The following is a 20,225-nucleotide window of genomic DNA, read 5'->3' on the forward strand; positions in this document are numbered from 1 at the left end:
TGTGACATACGATGAGGTGCCTTTTGGTACCCTCAACAGATGCCGTAGGAAGTCATTTTCCACTGTCTGCACTAGATCACAGTTTGTGTGTCCCCAGATTCCAGCCCCGTACGTAACGGCCGGAATACACTTGGCTTTATAGATCTTTATCATGTTAGGTGGTGTAATCCCCCCAAGCCTTTTAGAGAAGAGTCGAAATGCCATCGTTGTTTTGGTCAGGTGTACTCTCTTCATCTTCCTGCAGTTGGCCCAGGAACCCAGCTTATCAAATGTTATGCCCAGGTATGAAAAGGTTTGCGTGATTTCGACCTTGCTATCTTGAATGGTGGTGCTATAAATCTTGCCCCGCTTCCTTCCACAGTTCATGATGAAGGTTTTAGAGCGGTTGACAGTGAGTCCCAGCTGTGTCATGTATGTAATACAGGTTGTTAGAAGTTTCTGGAGAGCTATTGGGGTTCTGGCCATTAATACTGCGTCGTCTGCGTAAAGTAATGCTGGGACAGGTTGCTTATCTATTTGTGGTACATCTTTACACCTAGTGGCCAATTCTTTGTCTAGATTGTTTATATACATTGAGAACAAAAACGGTGCGAGAACGCAGCCTTGGCGCACTCCTCTGTGTAGACCAAAGGGGCGAGTACATTCCCCTTTTAGGCCGTACCTCACTCTTGCTCTGCACCCTGTGTACATTTCACGAATAAATTGGATTAGGGCTGGTTCCACCCCCTTGCTTTTTAAGATGTCCCACAATTTATCATGGATTACACAGTCGAAAGCTGATGATAAGTCAATAAAGGCCAGGTACAGATTGCCTGTTCTAATCTTAGTATATTTTGCGATGATGAGACTTAAATTTAGACTTTGTTCCACTGTTCCGATTCCTTTCCGGAATCCATACTGGACCGGAGATAGAACGTTCTTTTCCTCTGCCCATGATTGCAGCCTGTTCAGGATTATTCTCCCTGCTAGTTTAGCTGTAGTGTCCAGGAGGGAAATTGGCCTGTAACAGGCTGGATTAAGGCGGTCACCCTTTTTATATATTGGAATTATGTTGGAGACTCTCCAAGATGGTGGGGGTCCGCATGTGCAGATGGCCCTCAATGTCTGCGTCAGTACGGGACCCCACAGCTCAATATTGGCCTTGAATATATCGATCGGAACGCCATCAGGGCCTGGCGCTTTCCCTGGTTTGCTTTCAATTATGGCTTCCTCTACTTCCTGAAGGCTAAATTGGGGGGTTATATCTAGGCGCGGACCTTCCTGGTGGTCGTGGTCATGTGTGTGGTCTGATAAATCACTCGTCAGTGAATATATGTTAGAGAAATGTGCTACCCACTCTTCTTCGGAGATGACGATTTCCATCCTAGGAGTGTCTCTGTCCCCTAACAAGGGGAATTTATTGTCTGCCAGAAAAGTATATTATCTTTCTTACGGCTTGCTATATGGAGGGTTTCCAACAGGTTTGTTTTTATAGTCGATTTCCTTTCCTTTATTGCTGTCTTGTATTCCTGTCTGCGTTTGCATATGTCACTCACGCATCTTTTTGGGGCATTTAGGGCCTTTTTCAATCTCTTGTGTGCTTGAGTGCAGTTATGGTCAAACCATCCGTACGTCCTTTTTTTCCCTATCTTGCTACTTCTAATAGTGAGGGCTTTTTTTATGGTTTAGGTGATCATCGTAAACGCACTTAGACATTGTCCTGGGTGTGGGTTCTCTCTTAAGCAGTCTGCGAAGGCATATTTACATTGGCATATAACCTGTTTTAATAAAGACTTGGGATCTGTCTGAGACCACTTCATAATGTATCCATTGCGGGGCACCAGTTCAATGTCATCCACCAGTGTGATGCTGTCTTCCCTAGCTGCTAGAGGGAGGGATAGTAGGAGATTTATGCTCTGGGGGTAGTGATCACTAATAGCGATGTCGTGCAAGGTATAGTTTGTAAGATGGTGTGCGAAGTGAGTGGACATTAGGACATAATCGATCACTGTGTTTGCGCCCCTTCCATTATACGTTGGTTTGAATTGTGGTTCGTCCAAGAATAGTTCATTTACAAAGGATAGGTTATAGGTTTGAGCTAGCAAATTCATTTCATCTCCTTGGATGTTGTGGGAGAAGTGGAGGCTTGCACCTATACCTTCCGAGTCCCATTCACATATCTTATCTGAATTTTCTTTACACGGGTGGACGTTAAAATCACCACCCCATATCAGTAGGATCTCACGGTTATTTTTTCCACCTATTTTTTTTAGGTAATTTCCCATTTTCACGAGAGTATTGGAAAGTTCTCCTGGAGGAGCGTTATTATAGAAATTAATAATGACTAGGTGGGTATTGTGATCTAAGTCGCTCTCTATCATTTGGTAGTATGGACTCATAAATTGCATCACTAGATTCTGTAGGGGCAGCTTATTAGAGATATATGTACACAGTCCCCCTTTAGGTCTACCATATCTTGACTGCTCGGCAGGGGTGTGGAATGTTTTGTAGCCATTTAGATGGGCAGGGGTTAGAAGCCACGTCTCTTGTAGGCAAACACATAGATAGTCTTCTAAAAAATTAACCCATATCTCGTTGCCTGACTTGTTTGCTAGACCTGCAATGTTCCAGAATAATAAGACTATTTCAGGTTTCTGGTTAGGATTCTGTTGAAGCTTGCAGGACCGGTTCTTTGGGGAAAGAGGAGGAATGTTGCCCATAGTAGTATTTGGTATATTACTAGATTCATCATTGCCCTGGCTTAGATGGGGTAATATCTCATTCCTTATAGAAACCGTTTTATATGATGTGTCTTCCTTTTGTAGTTCCGTCCCTGATCTATATTTTATCTGTACTTCTCTATCATGGAGAGCTAGCTGTTTCATATCCAGTCAGTCTATATTTTCCAGCGTTGAAAGGGGATAAAATCTATTGCACATTTTAGACAAGTCTGGGCTGGATGAGGGTGCTACAGCTCTCTGTGAACAGGTGGAATTGTTCCCCTCTGGTCTTTGATAAAAATATCCCAAGGGTAATAGCGAGATTCCTTGTAAAGTAGGTTGTCTGACTCCCAGATCAAGAATAATCCTATTCACTAAATGTGGTGAGCCAAAGGAAAGGACCACACAGTCTCCCATCAGCGCTTTCCTACTGGTTCCTATCCATTTAATTCTTCTGACCATTTTTATATCATCAAAAAGGGTCCTCACCATTCCAGTGCTCATACGGGCCCCGATCCAATTAAGGGCCTTGTTTCTTAAGGCTGTCCAAGTTTCTTGTTGTTGGCCATCTATCGGTGGGACGTTAGCCAGGACCACTACATAAGGTGTAGCCTCCGGGGGAAGATGTAACAAGTCACTAGGGAGGTAAGCGAGATTCGGCGATCTAGGCCTGCTATTTATATTTCTCCCCGGGTTTGAATGGGGATTTGTATTTGCTGTCCTGCGCGTAGCACTACTCGCTCTCTTGCATAAAGTGGTTGCTGTGGAATTGGTGAAATCCTTCCCAATGGTGAAGTGTTCTTTGCTGTGGTTTGTGCTGGCTTCGATGAGGTCTGATAGTGCATTCTTCTTGGTTTCTTTCAGGAGGAGGTGGTACTGGTTGAGGGTGGTCCTGAAGGCAGAGCGGTCTTCTGTTTTTTGCTGATGTGCCACTTCATTTCAAGTTGTCTGCAGTTTACATTAGGAGGAGTGCAGTTCCTGGGTGAACCAGCTGACTCTTGTGCTCTTTTGCACCTACTTAGCAAAGGTTTTTGGTTTACAGGAAACAAACTCCCAAAGGAAGGATATGCTCCTTGAAAGCAAACAAGCAATGTCCCTGACCCGCAGGGAGCTTTGTCTCTGTGCATCAAGGACATTGCCCCGGAGCACCTTTTCTTGCATGGTAATACCGGGCAGGGAAATCTGCTGCTGGTTGCCCCATGCTGAATTGGATGGGGCAACCTTCAGTATGACTTTGCGGTCCAGTGATGGACCAGCCGCTAGGTCAGAGATTTACCTCGCAGAGCTAAGAGACACTCTGTCATTGTCAACCCGGTACTTAAATCAGAACTACATCATCAACACCTCCATCATGTCTGCCACTTTCCCGAATGAATGGAAACTTGCAGAAATCAACACCATCCTCAAGAATCCCACAGCTGAGCCAAATCAACTGAGCACATTTTTCCCCATTTCGCTTCTCCCCTATCCAGCCAAAGTGATTGAAAAGGCCATCAACAAGCAAAGGCCATCAACAAGCAAAGGCCATCAACAAGCAGCTTACAATCCACTTCAAACTTCACCATCTTGAAGACAAACTCAATCAGGATTCAGAAAGAAAGCCAGCGCCAAAACAGCACTCTTTGCAACCATAGATGACATTCAAATTAACCTGGACCAAGAAGAACAGTGGCCCTCATCCTGCGCAACATCTCCTTGCCATTTCGCACTGTTTGTCATAACACTGTCCTCAGAAGACTTCACAAAATTGGCAAACAAGTACCTGCTCTTAAATGGATCTGTTCCCTTCTCACTGGAAGAACCCAAAGGATCATGCTGTCACCCTTCACTTGAGAGATCGAAATATTGATGTATGGAGTCTCACTGGGTTCGTCCCTCAGCCCCACACTTTCAACATATACATGTCACCGCTCAACAACATCATCTGATCACTAGACATCAGTGTCATCTCCTATGCTGGTGACACCCAAATCATCCTCTCCCTCATGGCTAAGACAACCATCATCAGGACCAAATTCACCCAAGGCATGACCATAGTAGCAGACTGGATATGACCCAACTGCCTGCAGCTCAACTCCAACAAGAGAGAATTACTGGTCTTTGGCAACCAGACCTCCCCATGGGGCTTCACCTGGTAGCTGTCAGAGCTAGGACTAACATACACACCCACAGACCATGCAAGAAATCTAGGGATCATCCTAGACTACAAATTTAGCATGATGGCTCAAGTTAATGCAGTGTTCACCTCCTTCTTCCACATCCTACGCATGCTACAAAAGAGCTTGAAATGGTTACTTCAGAACACCAGAAAGACAGTCACACAAGCTGTAATCACCAGCAGTCTGGGCTAGGCAACACTCTCCACACCGGAATTTCCATAAACTCCTACACAGACTCCAGATCATCTAGAACACCTCTACAAGACTCAAACTCAGCGTTTCACGCTGCACCCACATCACACAACACCTCCAGAAGTTCCACTGGCTCCCCATTCACAATCGCAGCCAATTCAAACTTCTCACACACACACACAAAGCCATACACAGCAAACGACCAGAACACCTGAACATACATTTTCACCAACCCACCATACAGCTGCTCTTGCCTCACTCTCACTCGCACACATTCCCCACATCCGTAAAATAAAAATTGGAGGTCATTCATTCTCCTCTTCGCACCGAAGACATGGAACTACCTCTCCCATCACATTAGAGCCTCCTCCTCACATCTTGAATTACGCAGGAAGCTGACGACCTTGCTCTTCATATAAGCACCTTGGGCACCTCACACTGACACACCTGCCCGAGCATCTGGATACCCTCTCGGGTGATTAGTGCGCTATTCAAATCAATATAACATAACAAAAATAATGATTTAACTGGCATTTACTAATTTATTTTTTATTTATTTTATAGAGATGCTCATGCCAGTGCAGGGTGCCATAGTGCTCTACATCACAGAAAGAGACAGGCAATAAATCATACAAGTGTGTAAATCAATGTACTGGAAGTGTTGGCTAAGACAATCAGGGTTATAAGCACAGAAGTTATATGCTGTCTTTATCTGTAGACAATATATGCTAAGAGTGCAGGTTCTGGAGAAACACAAAGTCAAAATTTTAAAAGTAAATCAGAAACTTAGTATAACAACAAATGACACAACTAGAAAGGGATCTCAACTAATTACTTGCAGTTTGAATACATCTGCTTGATGTCAGTCAATAGCACACTGTGCTATTTTAGAATGATTGCAGCTGATGAAATGGAAGTAACAAAAGTACATAAGTATCTCTGTGTCAAAAGCAGTAACCTACTTACCTGTCTAAAAAAATACAAATTTGTTATCTGCATATTACATGACGTGTGAGAAAGTAGGTTGTTGGTTGAGAGGGGTGTGAGCCCTTCTCAACAACAGCCACAATCTTTGTCAGGGTGAACCACAAAGAGTCTCTAAAGTAACCTATTTCAACCCTCTGGTAGCTTGGCACAAAAGCAGTCAGACTTACCTTAGAGACAATGCGTAAAGCATTTACGTAACACTCACAGCAACAAAGTGAAAATACAACACAAGAAAAATACCACGCTAATTTCGAAAAACCAAGTAAAGTTGTATTAATTATTTGAGACCTAAACAACAAAAATCCAATCAGTAGTACTGGAGATATGCAATTTTAAAGACAGATAAAAATAGCACCAAAAGGAACAAAACCACCAACTGAGGGCACCAGGTCTTGTTGGATCAGGACATGGTTCAGTCTGCCCGTGAGAGAACACATGCCAGGCACAGAACCATGTTATCATGCTGAGAAATTAACCGTATGTCCTTGGTGCATGGGCTTCGTGCATTGCTTTGCAAGGCTGTACGTCACCCGTTGTCAGTTCCGGTGAAGCTGGGAGACTTTGCTGGGCTTTGAGTTGCGCTGCATTGGTGCTGATAAGGCTGGCAGCTGTGCTTTGTGTTGCTCAGCACTAACTTCGATGAGGCTAGCAACACTGCAGTGAGGCTGAGCAGGATGTTGAATTGCCTGGCATCCGTCTTGATGAAGCTTGCCATTGTGCGATGAGGCTTTTCTATGCTTCATGTTTGTTGTGGTGAAGCTTGCAGCTGTGATGCAAACCTTTGCAGGGCTTTGGTTTATTTCCCACTGGATTTGATGGAACGTTTAGTTCCAGCCTAGCAGCTGGAGAGGCACCACTTGGGAATCAGGAACTGTATCCAGCAGAGGCCAAGTGGACTTAGGCAGGTCCCACCGCAGGTCCAGGCAGGTCCAATGCAGCAGGTTAGCAGGGTGGTTGTAGGGAGGCCTCTGGAACTAGATGAGTCCCTGTAGCTCTGAACAGGAGTTGAATCAGCTGACATTTGGAGTCACTTAGCCTGTGATAAAGGGAGCAAAATCCAGCCTTCCTTCTCAGCAAGCAAGACAGGCCTCAAGAAGCAAGTTGGCATAGGGACCTTCTACTATACTATCCACAGTTTCAAGAGTGTGCTGAAGAGTGGATCTGAGGGACCCTTTTATACCTGGTGCCCACTTTGAAAGGAGAGAAATGTCTGGAGTTTCCCCTACAGAGGTGTCTGGAATTTCCTGTCTCCCTGCAATGGCCCCAATCTGTCTGGGGCACAACAGGCCAATGTGAAGTCATTTGTGTGGTAGCTGGGCCAGTGCCTTGGAAGTGCAAGTATGGTAGGTGATAGCTCTGACTCCACATATCCTGCAAGAGATCCTGCCGACACCCAGGCCTTCTTTCGTGATACCGTCTGGGAGGAATACAGAAAGGCTAACTACACCTAGTCATGTGACCAAGGAAAGAGGCTGCAGGCAACAAATGGTTAGGGCAAGAAAATGTCAACTTTCTAAAAGTGCCATTTTCAGAATTATGGCTTAACATATGGCTTTACCATTAATGGTTTTAAATTATAATTCCTCAAACATGAAACATGATTTTCTTCCATGCTCCCAATTATAAGTTAGCACTTACTAAATGTAATAAGGTAACCCAATGTTATCTAATGGAAGAGGTAGGCCATGCAGTACTGAAAAATAAAGTTGAGAGCTTTTTACTATCAGGACATGTAAAACATAAAAGTACATATCCAACTTTTTAAATGCAATGCATCATGCCCTATAGGCTGTTTCGTGTCTACCCTTGGGGTGACTTATATGTATTAAAAAAGAAGATTTAGGCCTGGCAAAAGGTTTATTTTGCCAGGTCAAAATGGCAGTTTAAACGCACACAGAGGCTGCAATGGCAGGCCTGAGGCATGTTTAAAGGGCTTCTTAAGTGGGTGTCACAATGAGTGCTGCAGGTTCCCTAGTAGCATTTAATTTATAAACCCCAAGTACATACATTACTACTCTACTAGGGACTAGCAGATACATTAAATGTGCCAACTGGGTGTAAGCCAGTTTTACCATGGTTAAAGGAAAGAGCATAAACACATCAGCATGGTTCAGCAGGGCTAAAGTGTGCAGAATACTAAAGCCAACAAAAACGAGTTCAGCAAAAACAGGAGGAGTAAGGCAAAATGTTTGGGGGAACACTACTCTAAGGCTGACAGGTCTAGAAATGTGCTTTGCAGAAAGAACATTAACTCTCTATGCTACTTTATGAGTCAAAGCTGTGACTCTTCTGAAACTGCCCCTCTCGGAACTGCATTAACCTGCCAGAGTAATCTTGATGTTATATTAATCCTTTGAAAATTGCTGGGTGCATAAAGATCCCTACAGCAAATGTCTTAACCATATAAGATATTGTAAATGCAGTCTCTTTGTGGCCAATTAAGTAAATTGGAACATAGTAACTGTCATGTGTTCTTGTTGCCAATTTCTTTTCACCAGATTTTTGGAAAATACATCTATAAACTGGCTTGCAGACTCTACTTTCATGACTTTAAATTCCTTTGATTTCACTTCCTTTCTTCTGCCACACCTTGACCCCAGTTTATGGGTTCCTGGAGTAATGTTTTTCCAATCGGATCACTGGGAATGTGCAGCAATAGAGCATGAGAGTACTTGATGGAAATGTCTGGTATTATTTGCTGACTAAATTAGTGTATGGACTAATAATGTCTATAAGGCCAAATGATGGTGTTTTAAGAACATGGAAATTTAATGTTTGGGGACAAAATTAGACAGCTCGCCAAAAACGAAGACTTAGGGGCAAGTTCAATGCGTTTAAGAAAAAAATAAAACATCTGGGTGTTAATTAAATATATAGGGCCTCATTCCATCCCTGGTGGTCATGGACCGCCAGGGTGGACGGACACAGAAGCAGCGCCAACAGGCTGGCTTTGCTTCAATGCCCATTCTGACCGCGGCGGTAAAGCCGCGGTCAGAAAAGGGGATCCGGCGGTTTCCCGCCGGAATACCCCTGGCTGGGCTGAATCTCCATGGCGGCGCTGCTTGCAGCTCCGTCATGGAGATTCCGACCCCCTTCCCGCCATCCTGTTTCTGGCGGTTTTTACTGCCAGGAACAGGATGGCGGGAACGGGTTTCATGGGGCCCCTGGGGGCCCCTGCACTGCCCATACCACTGGCATGGGCAGTGCAGGGGCCCCCTAACAGGGCCCCATAAAGATTTTCACTGTCTGCATTGCAGACAGTGAAAATTGCAACGGGTGCAACTGCACCTGTCGCACCCCTGCAACTCCGCCGGCTCCATTCGGAGCCGGCTTCATTGTTGCAGGGCCTTTCCCGGTGGGCCGGCGGGCGCTCTTTTGGCGGTCGCCCGCCGGCCCAGCGTGAAAGCCAGAATGGCCTCCCCGGTCTTTTGACCGCGGAGCGGCCAAATGGCGGTGACCGCCAGGTGGGCGGCTACCGCCACCCGCCGCGGTCAGAATGACCGCCATAGTCTGCTACTTAGGCGGTAAATTTGTGTATTTTTATAAAATTACATGTCAATGTTTGTTAGAAAAATGTATACATCTTACATATATTTTAATAGCTTATATGATATTTGAGTGACAATTTATGTTTAGGTTTGCTTGATGCCCTTGTGACTATTCCATGACGCAAGTTGATAGTCCTTAGGGCAGTAACCTCTGTCTGAAGCCTGGGTCTTGGATGATAATTGTAACCAAATATCTGGTTGATGAATATTAAAAACAATTGTTACACGAGCAGTATTACTCCTGTCTCAGGCTGTAACAATCTGATAATCTATGGGGGGAGCTCAGCCGCCTACACACAGAAACAGCAACATCTGTCATGTTCGTAACCTGAATATTGGTTGGGCATTGAAACTGACACCTCTAAATAGATTCTCAGTTATATTTTCCAGCTGAGTATCTACGAGAAGGGGCAGAGTGGAAAAATAAAATATGGAAAGTTCAAATGATAAAGGTGCTTTACACAGTGCAGAAATGGAGAGCTATGGCATATTACATGTTCCGATTATCTAACATGCTATAAAACCTACAGCTTTTAAATCATTTCTTCTGGAAATTTTGCTGTAAAATGCACCATTTAGTCCATTTTGAAGTATTTGTTTTAGGGAGCAAATACCAATACTCCGCTGGGCAGGGTGACCCCACTTAGTGAACAATGAGCTATTTAAGTACTTCATTAGCGCCCCTTCAGAATCTGTGGCAATGTATTTAATTTCGAGGAAGTGTTTATTAAAGTACATAATTTGTCCCTGTTGTCCTCACTTGTGCTTCGAAGTGACGGGGCGGGGGGGGGGGAGGGGGGTCTAATTCTGAATCAGGGGAAATAAAGCTGTTTGGAGAGACAAGACACCTCTGACTACAAACAACACCATTACCTGCGCTCTGTTAAGTATAGGTGCAATGACCCACTGACGGGTATCCATGCATTGCAAGTACAATAGCTCAGTTTACCTGCTGTAATATTTCCACTTCTCTAATATTACAGGTTCTGAACATGATGTGCAGCCTTCATATGTCATACATTTGATGTACAAAATGATTACCACAATTAAATTAAATATTAGCAGCAGTAACAAATTCAACTGTTTATCTTGAAGCTCAGTTTAAACGTTGGTATTTTCAGTATTACTGGACGGTAGTATTCCCTTGAAACTCATGGACGTCATTTAGGGGTCGCCAGGGGTCGCAAATGCGACCCCTGGCTTGCTCTTTGCAACCCCTAGCACTTTCTTTGCAATCCCCGGCTTCAGATGTGGCAAATTCAGTGCCAGGAACACTGGTTGCAGCTCTTCCCTATGGACGTCAGCTGGGGCTCTGTTCTCTTTGTCTTCTGTCAATGTTTTATTACACTAATAGTGAATAATAAAGTATTATTCACTATTAGTGTAATAAAAATGTGAATATGCCCTTCCATAACAGCTGAGGTAAGTAAAAATGCTTTTCAACGTATGTTAATTTCGTGCTTGTGGGTGAGAGTGTGTTTATGTAACAGAGTGTGTGTGTAAGTGTGAATTTGTCTGTATGTGTGAGTATGTGTCTGTGAACGAAAGTAGAGGTCAAAGGGTGCGTGATGTCACTTCAGCTACCCCTGGTGAATTGAAGCCCATGTTGAAACTGTTGCTTTCCTCCGTCCTCTGCTTCAGTCACTGTTTGTATTGCTGTAGGGGTTGACAGGTCCCTACCACCAGAATCACCATCAGTAGGCAAGGTTGGCCACTGCCAGGACTTGTGGTCCTCCTTCTCATGCTTATCCAGGCCAGTCAGCTCCAGTCTACCAGTAACCACAATATTATGTCCATACCATTTCACACTGAGTACAGGCTTAAATGTATGAAGGGTGCTCAGGGCCTCACCTGGGTCCTTAGTGGAACATGTGCGATAAGGAACTATGGGGCATATTTAAGAGACCCTAGCACCATTCTAACGCCATACTAGAGTCATTTTTTTACGCTAATGTGGAGTTAAAAGGCCAAAAAAGTATCACAATATTTACAAAGTGGCACAATGCATGTATTGTGCCACTTTGTAACCCTTTGCACTACATTATGCCTGTGCCGGGCATATTGTATCCAAAGGGGGCATTCCCCCATTAGGGGGGCCAAAAAAATGGTGCAAAGAAATCTAACAGAATTCGTTGCGTCATTTTTTCACTGGACTTTTAATGCCTGCTCTGAGCTTCCATTGATTACAATGGGCCTCTGGGTGCATTGCAGGATTAGCAGCATTTCGTGACGCTCCGGTGGCACTAAGCACTGCTACATATTTACAAAGAGGTGTAACAATACTATGTTGTGGCGTTATGCTTCCTTCCTTGTAAATATAGGCCCCTTCACGCTGTTTTTTGCATCGGAGGGGCGGGCAATGGGTGTTGTGGTTGGCGTTACACCACAACACCCATTGCTTTTGACGGTGTCTCAGATTTGCGAGTTGTTGTAAACCTGAGGCAGCGCTAAAAACTAACTCCACCCCAGGGGTGGCGTTAGCATGGGAAAACGAGGAGGAATTATTTTATTCCTCCTCGTTTGTTGCTTTTTCTATGTGTGCTGCACATAGAAGACGCAGAATGCTATGGATGATTGTTTATGTGCAGGAAGGGACAGCTTCCTGCACATAAACTATCATTTAAAAACGACGCTTTGGTACTTCTATGTGTGCTGCATTTTGCAGCAAAGTGCCAAAACACAATTATAGATTGTATATGTGCAGGAAGGGATCCCTTCCTGCACATAAACAATCTATCCCCTCAACACAGACTCCCTTGCACTATGGTGCAAGAAGGCATGCGTTGGTGCTGGGCAGCGTAATTCAGCACCAGTGCAGGGGGAAATACAGGGGTGTGCCATATTCCTCTAAAGACAGTGCACCTCTGCGTTTCTAAAGTGGCGTTGCACGGCAACGTGCTGCACTACTTTAACATAGATCTGGGCCAAAAATGTTGATGCTAATCCTGCAAACCACCAGACTAGCACCAAAAATTCTGATGCTACTCCACTAACTACCGAAATGGTGCGCCATATTTTAGATACCGTGCACACATGGTGGCTTTACGGGGCGCTAAGGGGCGCAAGAAAAGTGGCGCTGCACTGTGTGCAGCACCACGTTTCTTAAGTATGTCTCAGTGCTTTAAATGGAAAAATAGAAGTGCAGGTACTCTGTAATAGAGTACCTGCTTGTTTCTGAGAAGTGCCGGTACTCTCCAATTGAAAGTATTACGTTTTTCTTGAGATAAGCCGGTACTCTCCCTCTCAAAATAAAAAAGTGCTGGTACTCAGTACCGGAGAGTACCGGCCCATTTAAAGCACTGTATATATCACGACTCCTTGCAAGTATGTCCACTGTGATGATTAAAGTGACATAACATGTTGCATCAGGGAGGCACTGCAACTCGGATCGATTCTCCCTGATCTGCCGCAGAGGTCTACTCGCTTCTCCTATCAAACCCTGCCCCTGGATTTTGAACAAAACGTCAGAGAGTTGGGCCAAGGACCTGAGGACAGGGGCTCTCGGTGATCACGAGGGACGCTGTCATGTTGCCAATCCATGGACAGTATGGAAGCCTCCCCGGAAAGCTAGTCCGGCCTTTACACCTGCTGCTCTGCTTATGTCCTGTGCGGAGCAGCTCGTATACGCATTCAACTCTCCCTCCTCCAGCCCCTCACTTACAACCCCTACCCCTCGGCGGCCTTCGTCCTTGAATGAGCTCCACTCTGCGTTCCTATCTAGGCGCCTGCTCCCTATCATCAGGTGCTGTCCTTCGGGCTCCTTATAAAGGCGGCATCCCGCTGGCAGCCCTCGCACTGAGCCGAGGAGCCCTAGGCCTGCCACGAGATGTTGCCTGCAACGCTGAAGCTCTGCTGCGGGATCTCCCACGAGCACCTCAGGAAGATGACAGGTATGGACACTCCTGCCTCTCAGTGGCGCGTCAACAGTCTACTGATGGCAAGTGCAGTCAAATTCATTGTTCAGAAATGTACTTTTACATTACATTTGTAAATAATACATTTGAAAATCATTTAGGTAATCCATGTCAGCAATGACGTTCCGGTTTAAATTTCGCATACTTTACTTAAAGCTTTGCTAAGAGTGGTAGCTACCTCCAGAATGGTGTTTTTGTATTTGTTTTCGTGGGGCATGTTACTCGTGTATACTGTTCAACTGAGTCGTCTCCGAGAGGTTAGAACAAGTCTCTGGAGTTGAGGCTGTAGGCAGTGCGAGGTTCTCACAGTGCATACTATCAGTGAGTCGAGAATGTGTTCAGTATTCATGGTCATCCAATCCTTGGCCTCTGCACAGCGCATGGGGCAATGCTCACGTTTGATTCGCTACAAATGTGTGCAAAGGACGCACACAGTTGTCAAAATAATTGCAAGACAAACGTAAAAAAAATACATTGCATACGGAGGAGCGGGTGTGTTGAGGGGTGAAGTGAAGGAGTTGCCAGGAAGTGGCATAAAAAGGGTGCACACGCATAACACACAGAGAACATAACACACAGAGAACATGACGAGTGAGTGAGCCGCTCTGAATACCACTACCTCTTCCACAGGCCTAAGTAATATTTATTTCACAATCTCACAGTTTCAGAATTGAAACTTGTTTCATATTAATTACTTACAACAAAATAAATGTTATTACACATTTATCTTAAGCAGCTAACAACAATTGTCAAAGCCAATAGTCGCGGATGTTTTTTAGTGTATGTCAATTGCTGTGTTATACATTTTGATACCATAACTGAACACGAGGTGGCATACTATAAGAGTCACAGGAATTTAGTTTACATGGTACAGGTCCTTAAATACATAGACCTTGCGCCATTTTAGAGACCCCTCGCTTTTTTTCAATCCCACTTAAAGCCCTGGGTGCAGTTATGATACCTCAAGTATGTTCATTAATGCTCTTTGAACGTGAGGGCTGGAGCGGCAGAGTTTAACGTCATGGGAGGCATTAACCTTTAGTTAACTTTACTTTTGCATGATGTATTTACAATGTAATGTTAGTTGACAATCATTAGTTGTTACATCACAGCAGTCGCTTGATACGTTTTAAGGACATGACAGAAAAAGCTATGAGTCACATTCTTATTGGGTGTGGGGAGTTACTAAACCACAAGCTTCAGAGTTCTAGAAAGCAGTCTTTTACCGCCAGTTAGGGCCCAATTTTTGTAACCAACTTGTTTGTCCAAGTGGTTATTTGAGCAGGTGGGTGGAGGTGGGACCCACCCACACCTACTTATGGGGGTTCGACTCTTATTTTCCTTCAGACTTTCCTGCAGAGCAAGAGGGAGAAAAACAAAACACAAGGAAGAAAGATAAGGGGAAATATTGAAAGACAGTGACAAAGGCAGAAAGCAGGGATGAAAAATAACCTGCAGCAGTGAGATGAAGGTGCAGGGGCGGTGCGCAGCAGATTAAATTGACATGAGGTGGTATCGAGGCCGTCCAAAAGCACTGGCAGTGGGCTTTAGATCGCGGCACTTTTTCTTTTCCAAACTAAGCACAGCCTGAACATTGCAGTGCGTGTTCCATTAAACATTATTTATTTAGAAGGCATATATACAAAGTCAAGTGTTGAGTACTTGCAAAACGTTGTAAAGAGTTACATAGTGCCTACTTTCTCTTTCTCGACCACCACGTGCTTATTCGAGGTTTCATTCTTTTTGGTTCTTGCTCCCAGACAGCTTCTGGTGCACACGTTTTTGTCCTTCCCAGCTCGGTTGAATAAGGCCTGATAGATCATCTTCATGCTGTCGCCTGTAAGCAATATTTTATGTTTCCTGTATTTGATTTGTTTTTGTAAAACTGTGTATCCAAAACTTCAGTTTCTCTATGTGTGAAAGTAAATCAAACAATTCCAAGACCAAAGTTTTTAAATCAGGCTGCCTTCTGTTATCGTTCTCTGAAGAAAAAACGGAAGGCAGATAGTTCAATGGAATTTGGAAGATCATCAGAAGGAATGAAACGTAGGTACTAAGAGAATATAAAAGTAAAAACACTGCACCACAGACAATTCATGAATATGTCTGAGATTCAAAATCTGTAATTTATATTTAAATTTTTTGAACGGGACATATAGGCTTGCATTCAATTTTCAGGCAAGATACGACTAAATGTTGCTTTGTTATTTTCCACAGGTCTAGCCTATTACCTCTCAAAACAAGTACCTATCAAAGCTTTTCTAAACTTTCAGATGTTACTCTTCACCAGAAAGGGAGTTCCTTGGAGACGAAGGGCAGATTTTCTAACAGTTTGTGCTGGTGAAGAGTCACCAAAATTGGCGCACACCGCCACCATATTCATTTTGTATTTACTTTGCAGTGCAAACCTTGATGTCCCCTGGAAAGTTGTCTAGCAGTAAAGAAGGTAGCACTGACCGCTACTTTGCATCAAGGGTGCATCTCATGAATGATATACGAGTGTTCCCATGCAACCATCCTTGGTTTTTGATACAAAGCTCTATTTAATAACATTTATAGACAGGACTTTGTGACGAAAATATGACACCTCCTCTTGGCAGGTACAAAGAAGGAGAATAATTTTTTCCTCAATAAACTTTTTTAACTTTGCTCGTGTACAATATTGGTAAAAGCTTTAAAGTATGTCAAAGCATAATATTTTGTACTGGAATTTTAGACTTCCAGTATGAAATCTATGCTAGAGCAACTCACCCACCTTTGTAACATGGCGCAAAGGTGGCAGAAGGTAGCCAGAGGGTATACCAGTGCTTGGGAAGAGAGCAGATTCTCCATATATTTGTAGAGTTAGTGTTGTCCTGCTCTCTCCCTTTCATACAGTGCAGCACAGCGCAGCAACTTTGCTTGATGCATTCCATGAAAGCAGTAAATTTGCACTAAAGTTCTCACTGAACAGATCAAGCATCTGCTTATCTTGGGTGCCTGCTCAGTTGATAGAACATCATCAATTGTTTTGAGGTAGAGGGGCGCCAGACCCGGCCGGCCCTTGTGCACTAAGCAGAGAGATTTTCATTTGGTCCATTACTTTACAAGTGTGTGTGTGTACATACTGCCTCACAAAGCAACAATGTAGTGCCTGTTTGACGTTTCTTCATTGGTTGTTTGTTTAGTGTGGGAAATGGTTATTAGGCATGCCAACACCACGCCTCTCCAGACCCCCACACCACTGTTGCTATAAGAATATTAGTAAAATGCCATTTTTGTAGGACAGCAACAATCTTTGATCAGCCCTATCAGCATTGGTCTCTTTCCATTTCAGTTTTCTTCCAGATTTGCAATTGGTTTTGCAGAATCACAGAGTCATTTCCAGCGCGAGGACTTTCAGAGCCCGAGGCAAAATGGTATTTTGGCATTCTGGCTTTTCCTTTTCCCTATGAACAAGGACATTCCTTTGAATCTGGTTCTCCCCTGTGTCCGTTTGCGGTGGCACAATAAAACAGGCGCCTAAAATGGCTTAATCTAGCATTATGGGTAAGAGTTACAATAAGTGTTTTTCTCCTACCAACCAGTGCATTATCTGCTTATTAGCGGTTTCCTGTCAGATTAGTCAGAATCTCTGTGTGAGTCAAAATTCCTGGTTAGTGCTTAGTGATTCAAGAGTTTTGCATATTTTTTAGACTTTGCTTCATGTGCACTTCGTGAGTGAAGAAAAGGCATAATTCTAGATAAAAGCAGGAACCACTATTTATTTATATTCGAGTCCAGAAAGGCCCAATGTTGGCCCCCTTCCACCATTAACGAGTTTACTGAAGAGGACACTAACCACATCCTTTCATTTAATGCATTTCATTAACTGTCCGAATTGCTCCAATACCTTACACTTTCTTGACACTTGCTGACCCTCAGAGCTCTATGAGAGCTGATATGCCTCTGTCTAAGGGACTCAACTCAATGGGAGTATAAGTGAAAAAAACATTTTGAAGAGGATGTCCTCATTTTACAATATGGATGTCGGCAGCCCATCAATACTCCACAATGGTCAGTCATTCCATTTTCACACAATGTGCAAACAAGTCAGTCCATTTTTAATTTGTGGCACACCCACAACAAGTATCCAATAATGCAGCTTAACATTATTTTGGTATATATTATCAAAGTGCTGTCAAGGTGAGAAATCTTAGTAGATGAGATTTGGATTCACTGAGCAACTCTGCAAATGGAAACAAGACGTGCCACTCAGGAGTGTGTATGCATGTGTGTATGCATGCGCTGGTAGTTGTGCAGCACAACACCACATTAAGAGCAATGTTCTGTTGTATTCTGAGGAATTTGGAAGGAAAGTTGAGATTGTTTATCTCGTGTTATATGTGGTCTGCTGGTCTTTGCTCTTCCGAGTACAGTGACTCTTGGGAAACACTATTTTCACCAAAACAGTGCAGTCCGAAACAGTTCTGGGTAAGCAGAGGTTCCAGCTGGTGAGCAGATGTTCACAGCACTCGCACTCCACTGTCCAAGTGGATTAGGAGCATGACCTTGCACTTCTGATGCCGTTTTGTGGCAGACTTTTTATAAACCTTGCCCTTTTTCATCTGTTACTTTGCGCCTTGGCATTCATGGTAACTAATTTTACTAAGAGCATAGCAACACCCATTATGGTCTAGGACAGTGGTTCTTGATACTTTGACCACTGTGGGTCCCCATGTAAAAACGACTGGAACCCGAGGATCCCCATAGAAACATTATCGGAATCTAGGGATCCCCACTAAATTGTTACTGGCTGCTGGGTACTCCCAACTAAGCATTTTTGATGGTTTGAACTGCAAAACAATACACAAAAATACAGAAACGAGCATTTATCAAAACAAATACACAAATGATTAAATACTTTGTTTAATTCACAAACAAATATAAAAAATCTAACTTTTAAGTTTATTGGGAAGGTTAGAGCCTTTTTAAATTCAATTGAGGCCACTCATCATCCATGCTATTTTCTGTTTAATGAAATTACTATGCTCCCAGGAATCAATCCGAGAATTTTAACTTAGTTTTTTGTCTCCAAACTCAGATTCCTTGACATTTACAGAATGTTTTAAGATGTTCAATTTTACATTTTGCTTCTTTATTTCTACAGACTTTATTAATCTGTTAACATTATTTAAGTTTCAAGGCAGTCATGGACCACATGAGTAGGTTTTGCAGACCCCCATGTGTCACCAAACCATAGGTTAGGAACCACTGGTCTAGGACATAAACACACAGCTCACATCAGAAGAGGAACTCATGGTGTTGCTGCTAAGGTGATGGTGACGTAAGCAATGTGTGTGTTCCTGCAGACTGTGCTAACCCGCTGCACAGTTGCACCTGGACATGGACCAGCCATGTAGCAGGAGCCATTTAAGGTTTTTTCATTAATAATAAGATCACTCTCCAGACAGAATGTCTTTGTTAACTTGACTTTGGTCCTTCCCTGTCGACAGGGTTGAAGAGGACTGCGGTGGCTGCCATTGGACAGGATATGACGAAGATCATGATGAGCAGCTCTCACTGCCTCTTTTCCAGGATGCCAGATTGCATTCACAGGATGCTTCAAAGGAATGCCGGTGAGGTCCTTGTATTTGTGCTATAGTTATCAGCAAACTGATCCATCCATCAATCATGAGAAATGTGTACATGGGAAAGAGTCAAGTTTTTAAGTGTTTGAGTGATTATGAGACTGAGTGAGTTAGGTTGGGTAGGAATGTTAGTGAGTGAATACATGAATCAGTGTGTATGTGATAAATGGTAATGGGGTAATAGTTACCTCAGTCAGTGAATAGGTGAATGCATTATTTAGTGAGTAACCGATTCGGTGGTACATGAGAAAGGAAGGAAGTGAATGCATATTTGGACGAGGAGTCAACAAATGAATTTAAATGTGGATGGCTTAGTAAGTGATTTAATGGATTAGCGAGTAGATGTGTGAGATTCTGTGATAGAAAGTGAGAAAAATCATATGCTGGTGCTTCAGAGAGTGGGTGAATGAGAGAGCATGCACATGAGGAAGTTTGTTTATTTTTTACCAGCTGTTTTTCAACACGCTTTCGCATTTCCTTCACGCAGGCATGGCTTTAAGAGCTGTATGTTAATTAGGGAAACTCCATCTAAGAACACAGTATTTTTTAGCAAAATTACCAATTGAGGACTTGAAAATGTGTTCCTACTGGTCATCAGTGGTGCGGCTCCTTGTTGTTTAATTCACGCTTAGTCCCAGATTTACTAATGCTTTGCTCGGTCACAGAAACAATGCAATGCAAGGCAATGTATTGGTATTTACTTTACAGGACAGAAGGATACTTTGTACTGGAAAGACCTGCATTTCTGAGTGCAAGAAGTGCTTTGTATTAAAGGGCATTTCTTGAGCAAATCAGTGCACGCACCAATAGATTTTGAGGCAGAGCCGATCCTCTAACATTGTCAGAGCAGAATTTACATCAAAAAGTTGGTTGTGGCACTGAGTGCCATAAAAACTAGTAAATGTGTTCATTAGTGTGTGTGAGTGTCCTAAAAGCAGAAGGCTTGGGGAAATTCATGGTGCTGGTTGTACATTCGTGAACGTCAGGAAACTCAGTCTCCACTCACACCCGCACTCACCACCACTGATGTTTGGCGGCCCGTGGGCATGTGAGCTATTGACTTAAAAATGGCCGGTCTCCAGTGTCCCAACACATATTTAAAAAATCAGAATGTTTT

The 20,225-nt window shown here is 43.5% G+C and overlaps 1 protein-coding gene across 1 annotated transcript in view; it reads left to right on the plus strand.

Moving 5' to 3' along the window:
- The first annotated feature begins 13,411 nt into the window (after positions 1 to 13,411).
- LOC138301759 (steroidogenic acute regulatory protein, mitochondrial-like) overlaps positions 13,412 to 20,225 on the plus strand; it is a 41,258-nt gene continuing 34,444 nt past the window's right edge. Inside the window, exons 1-2 of the mRNA XM_069242268.1 lie at positions 13,412 to 13,475; positions 18,974 to 19,096. Coding sequence (XP_069098369.1) covers positions 13,412 to 13,475; positions 18,974 to 19,096 — 187 coding nt within the window. The remainder of the gene's footprint in view (positions 13,476 to 18,973; positions 19,097 to 20,225) is intronic.

Source organism: Pleurodeles waltl, chromosome 6 (genome assembly GCF_031143425.1).
Source record: "Pleurodeles waltl isolate 20211129_DDA chromosome 6, aPleWal1.hap1.20221129, whole genome shotgun sequence".
Classification (NCBI taxonomy): domain Eukaryota; kingdom Metazoa; phylum Chordata; class Amphibia; order Caudata; family Salamandridae; genus Pleurodeles; species Pleurodeles waltl.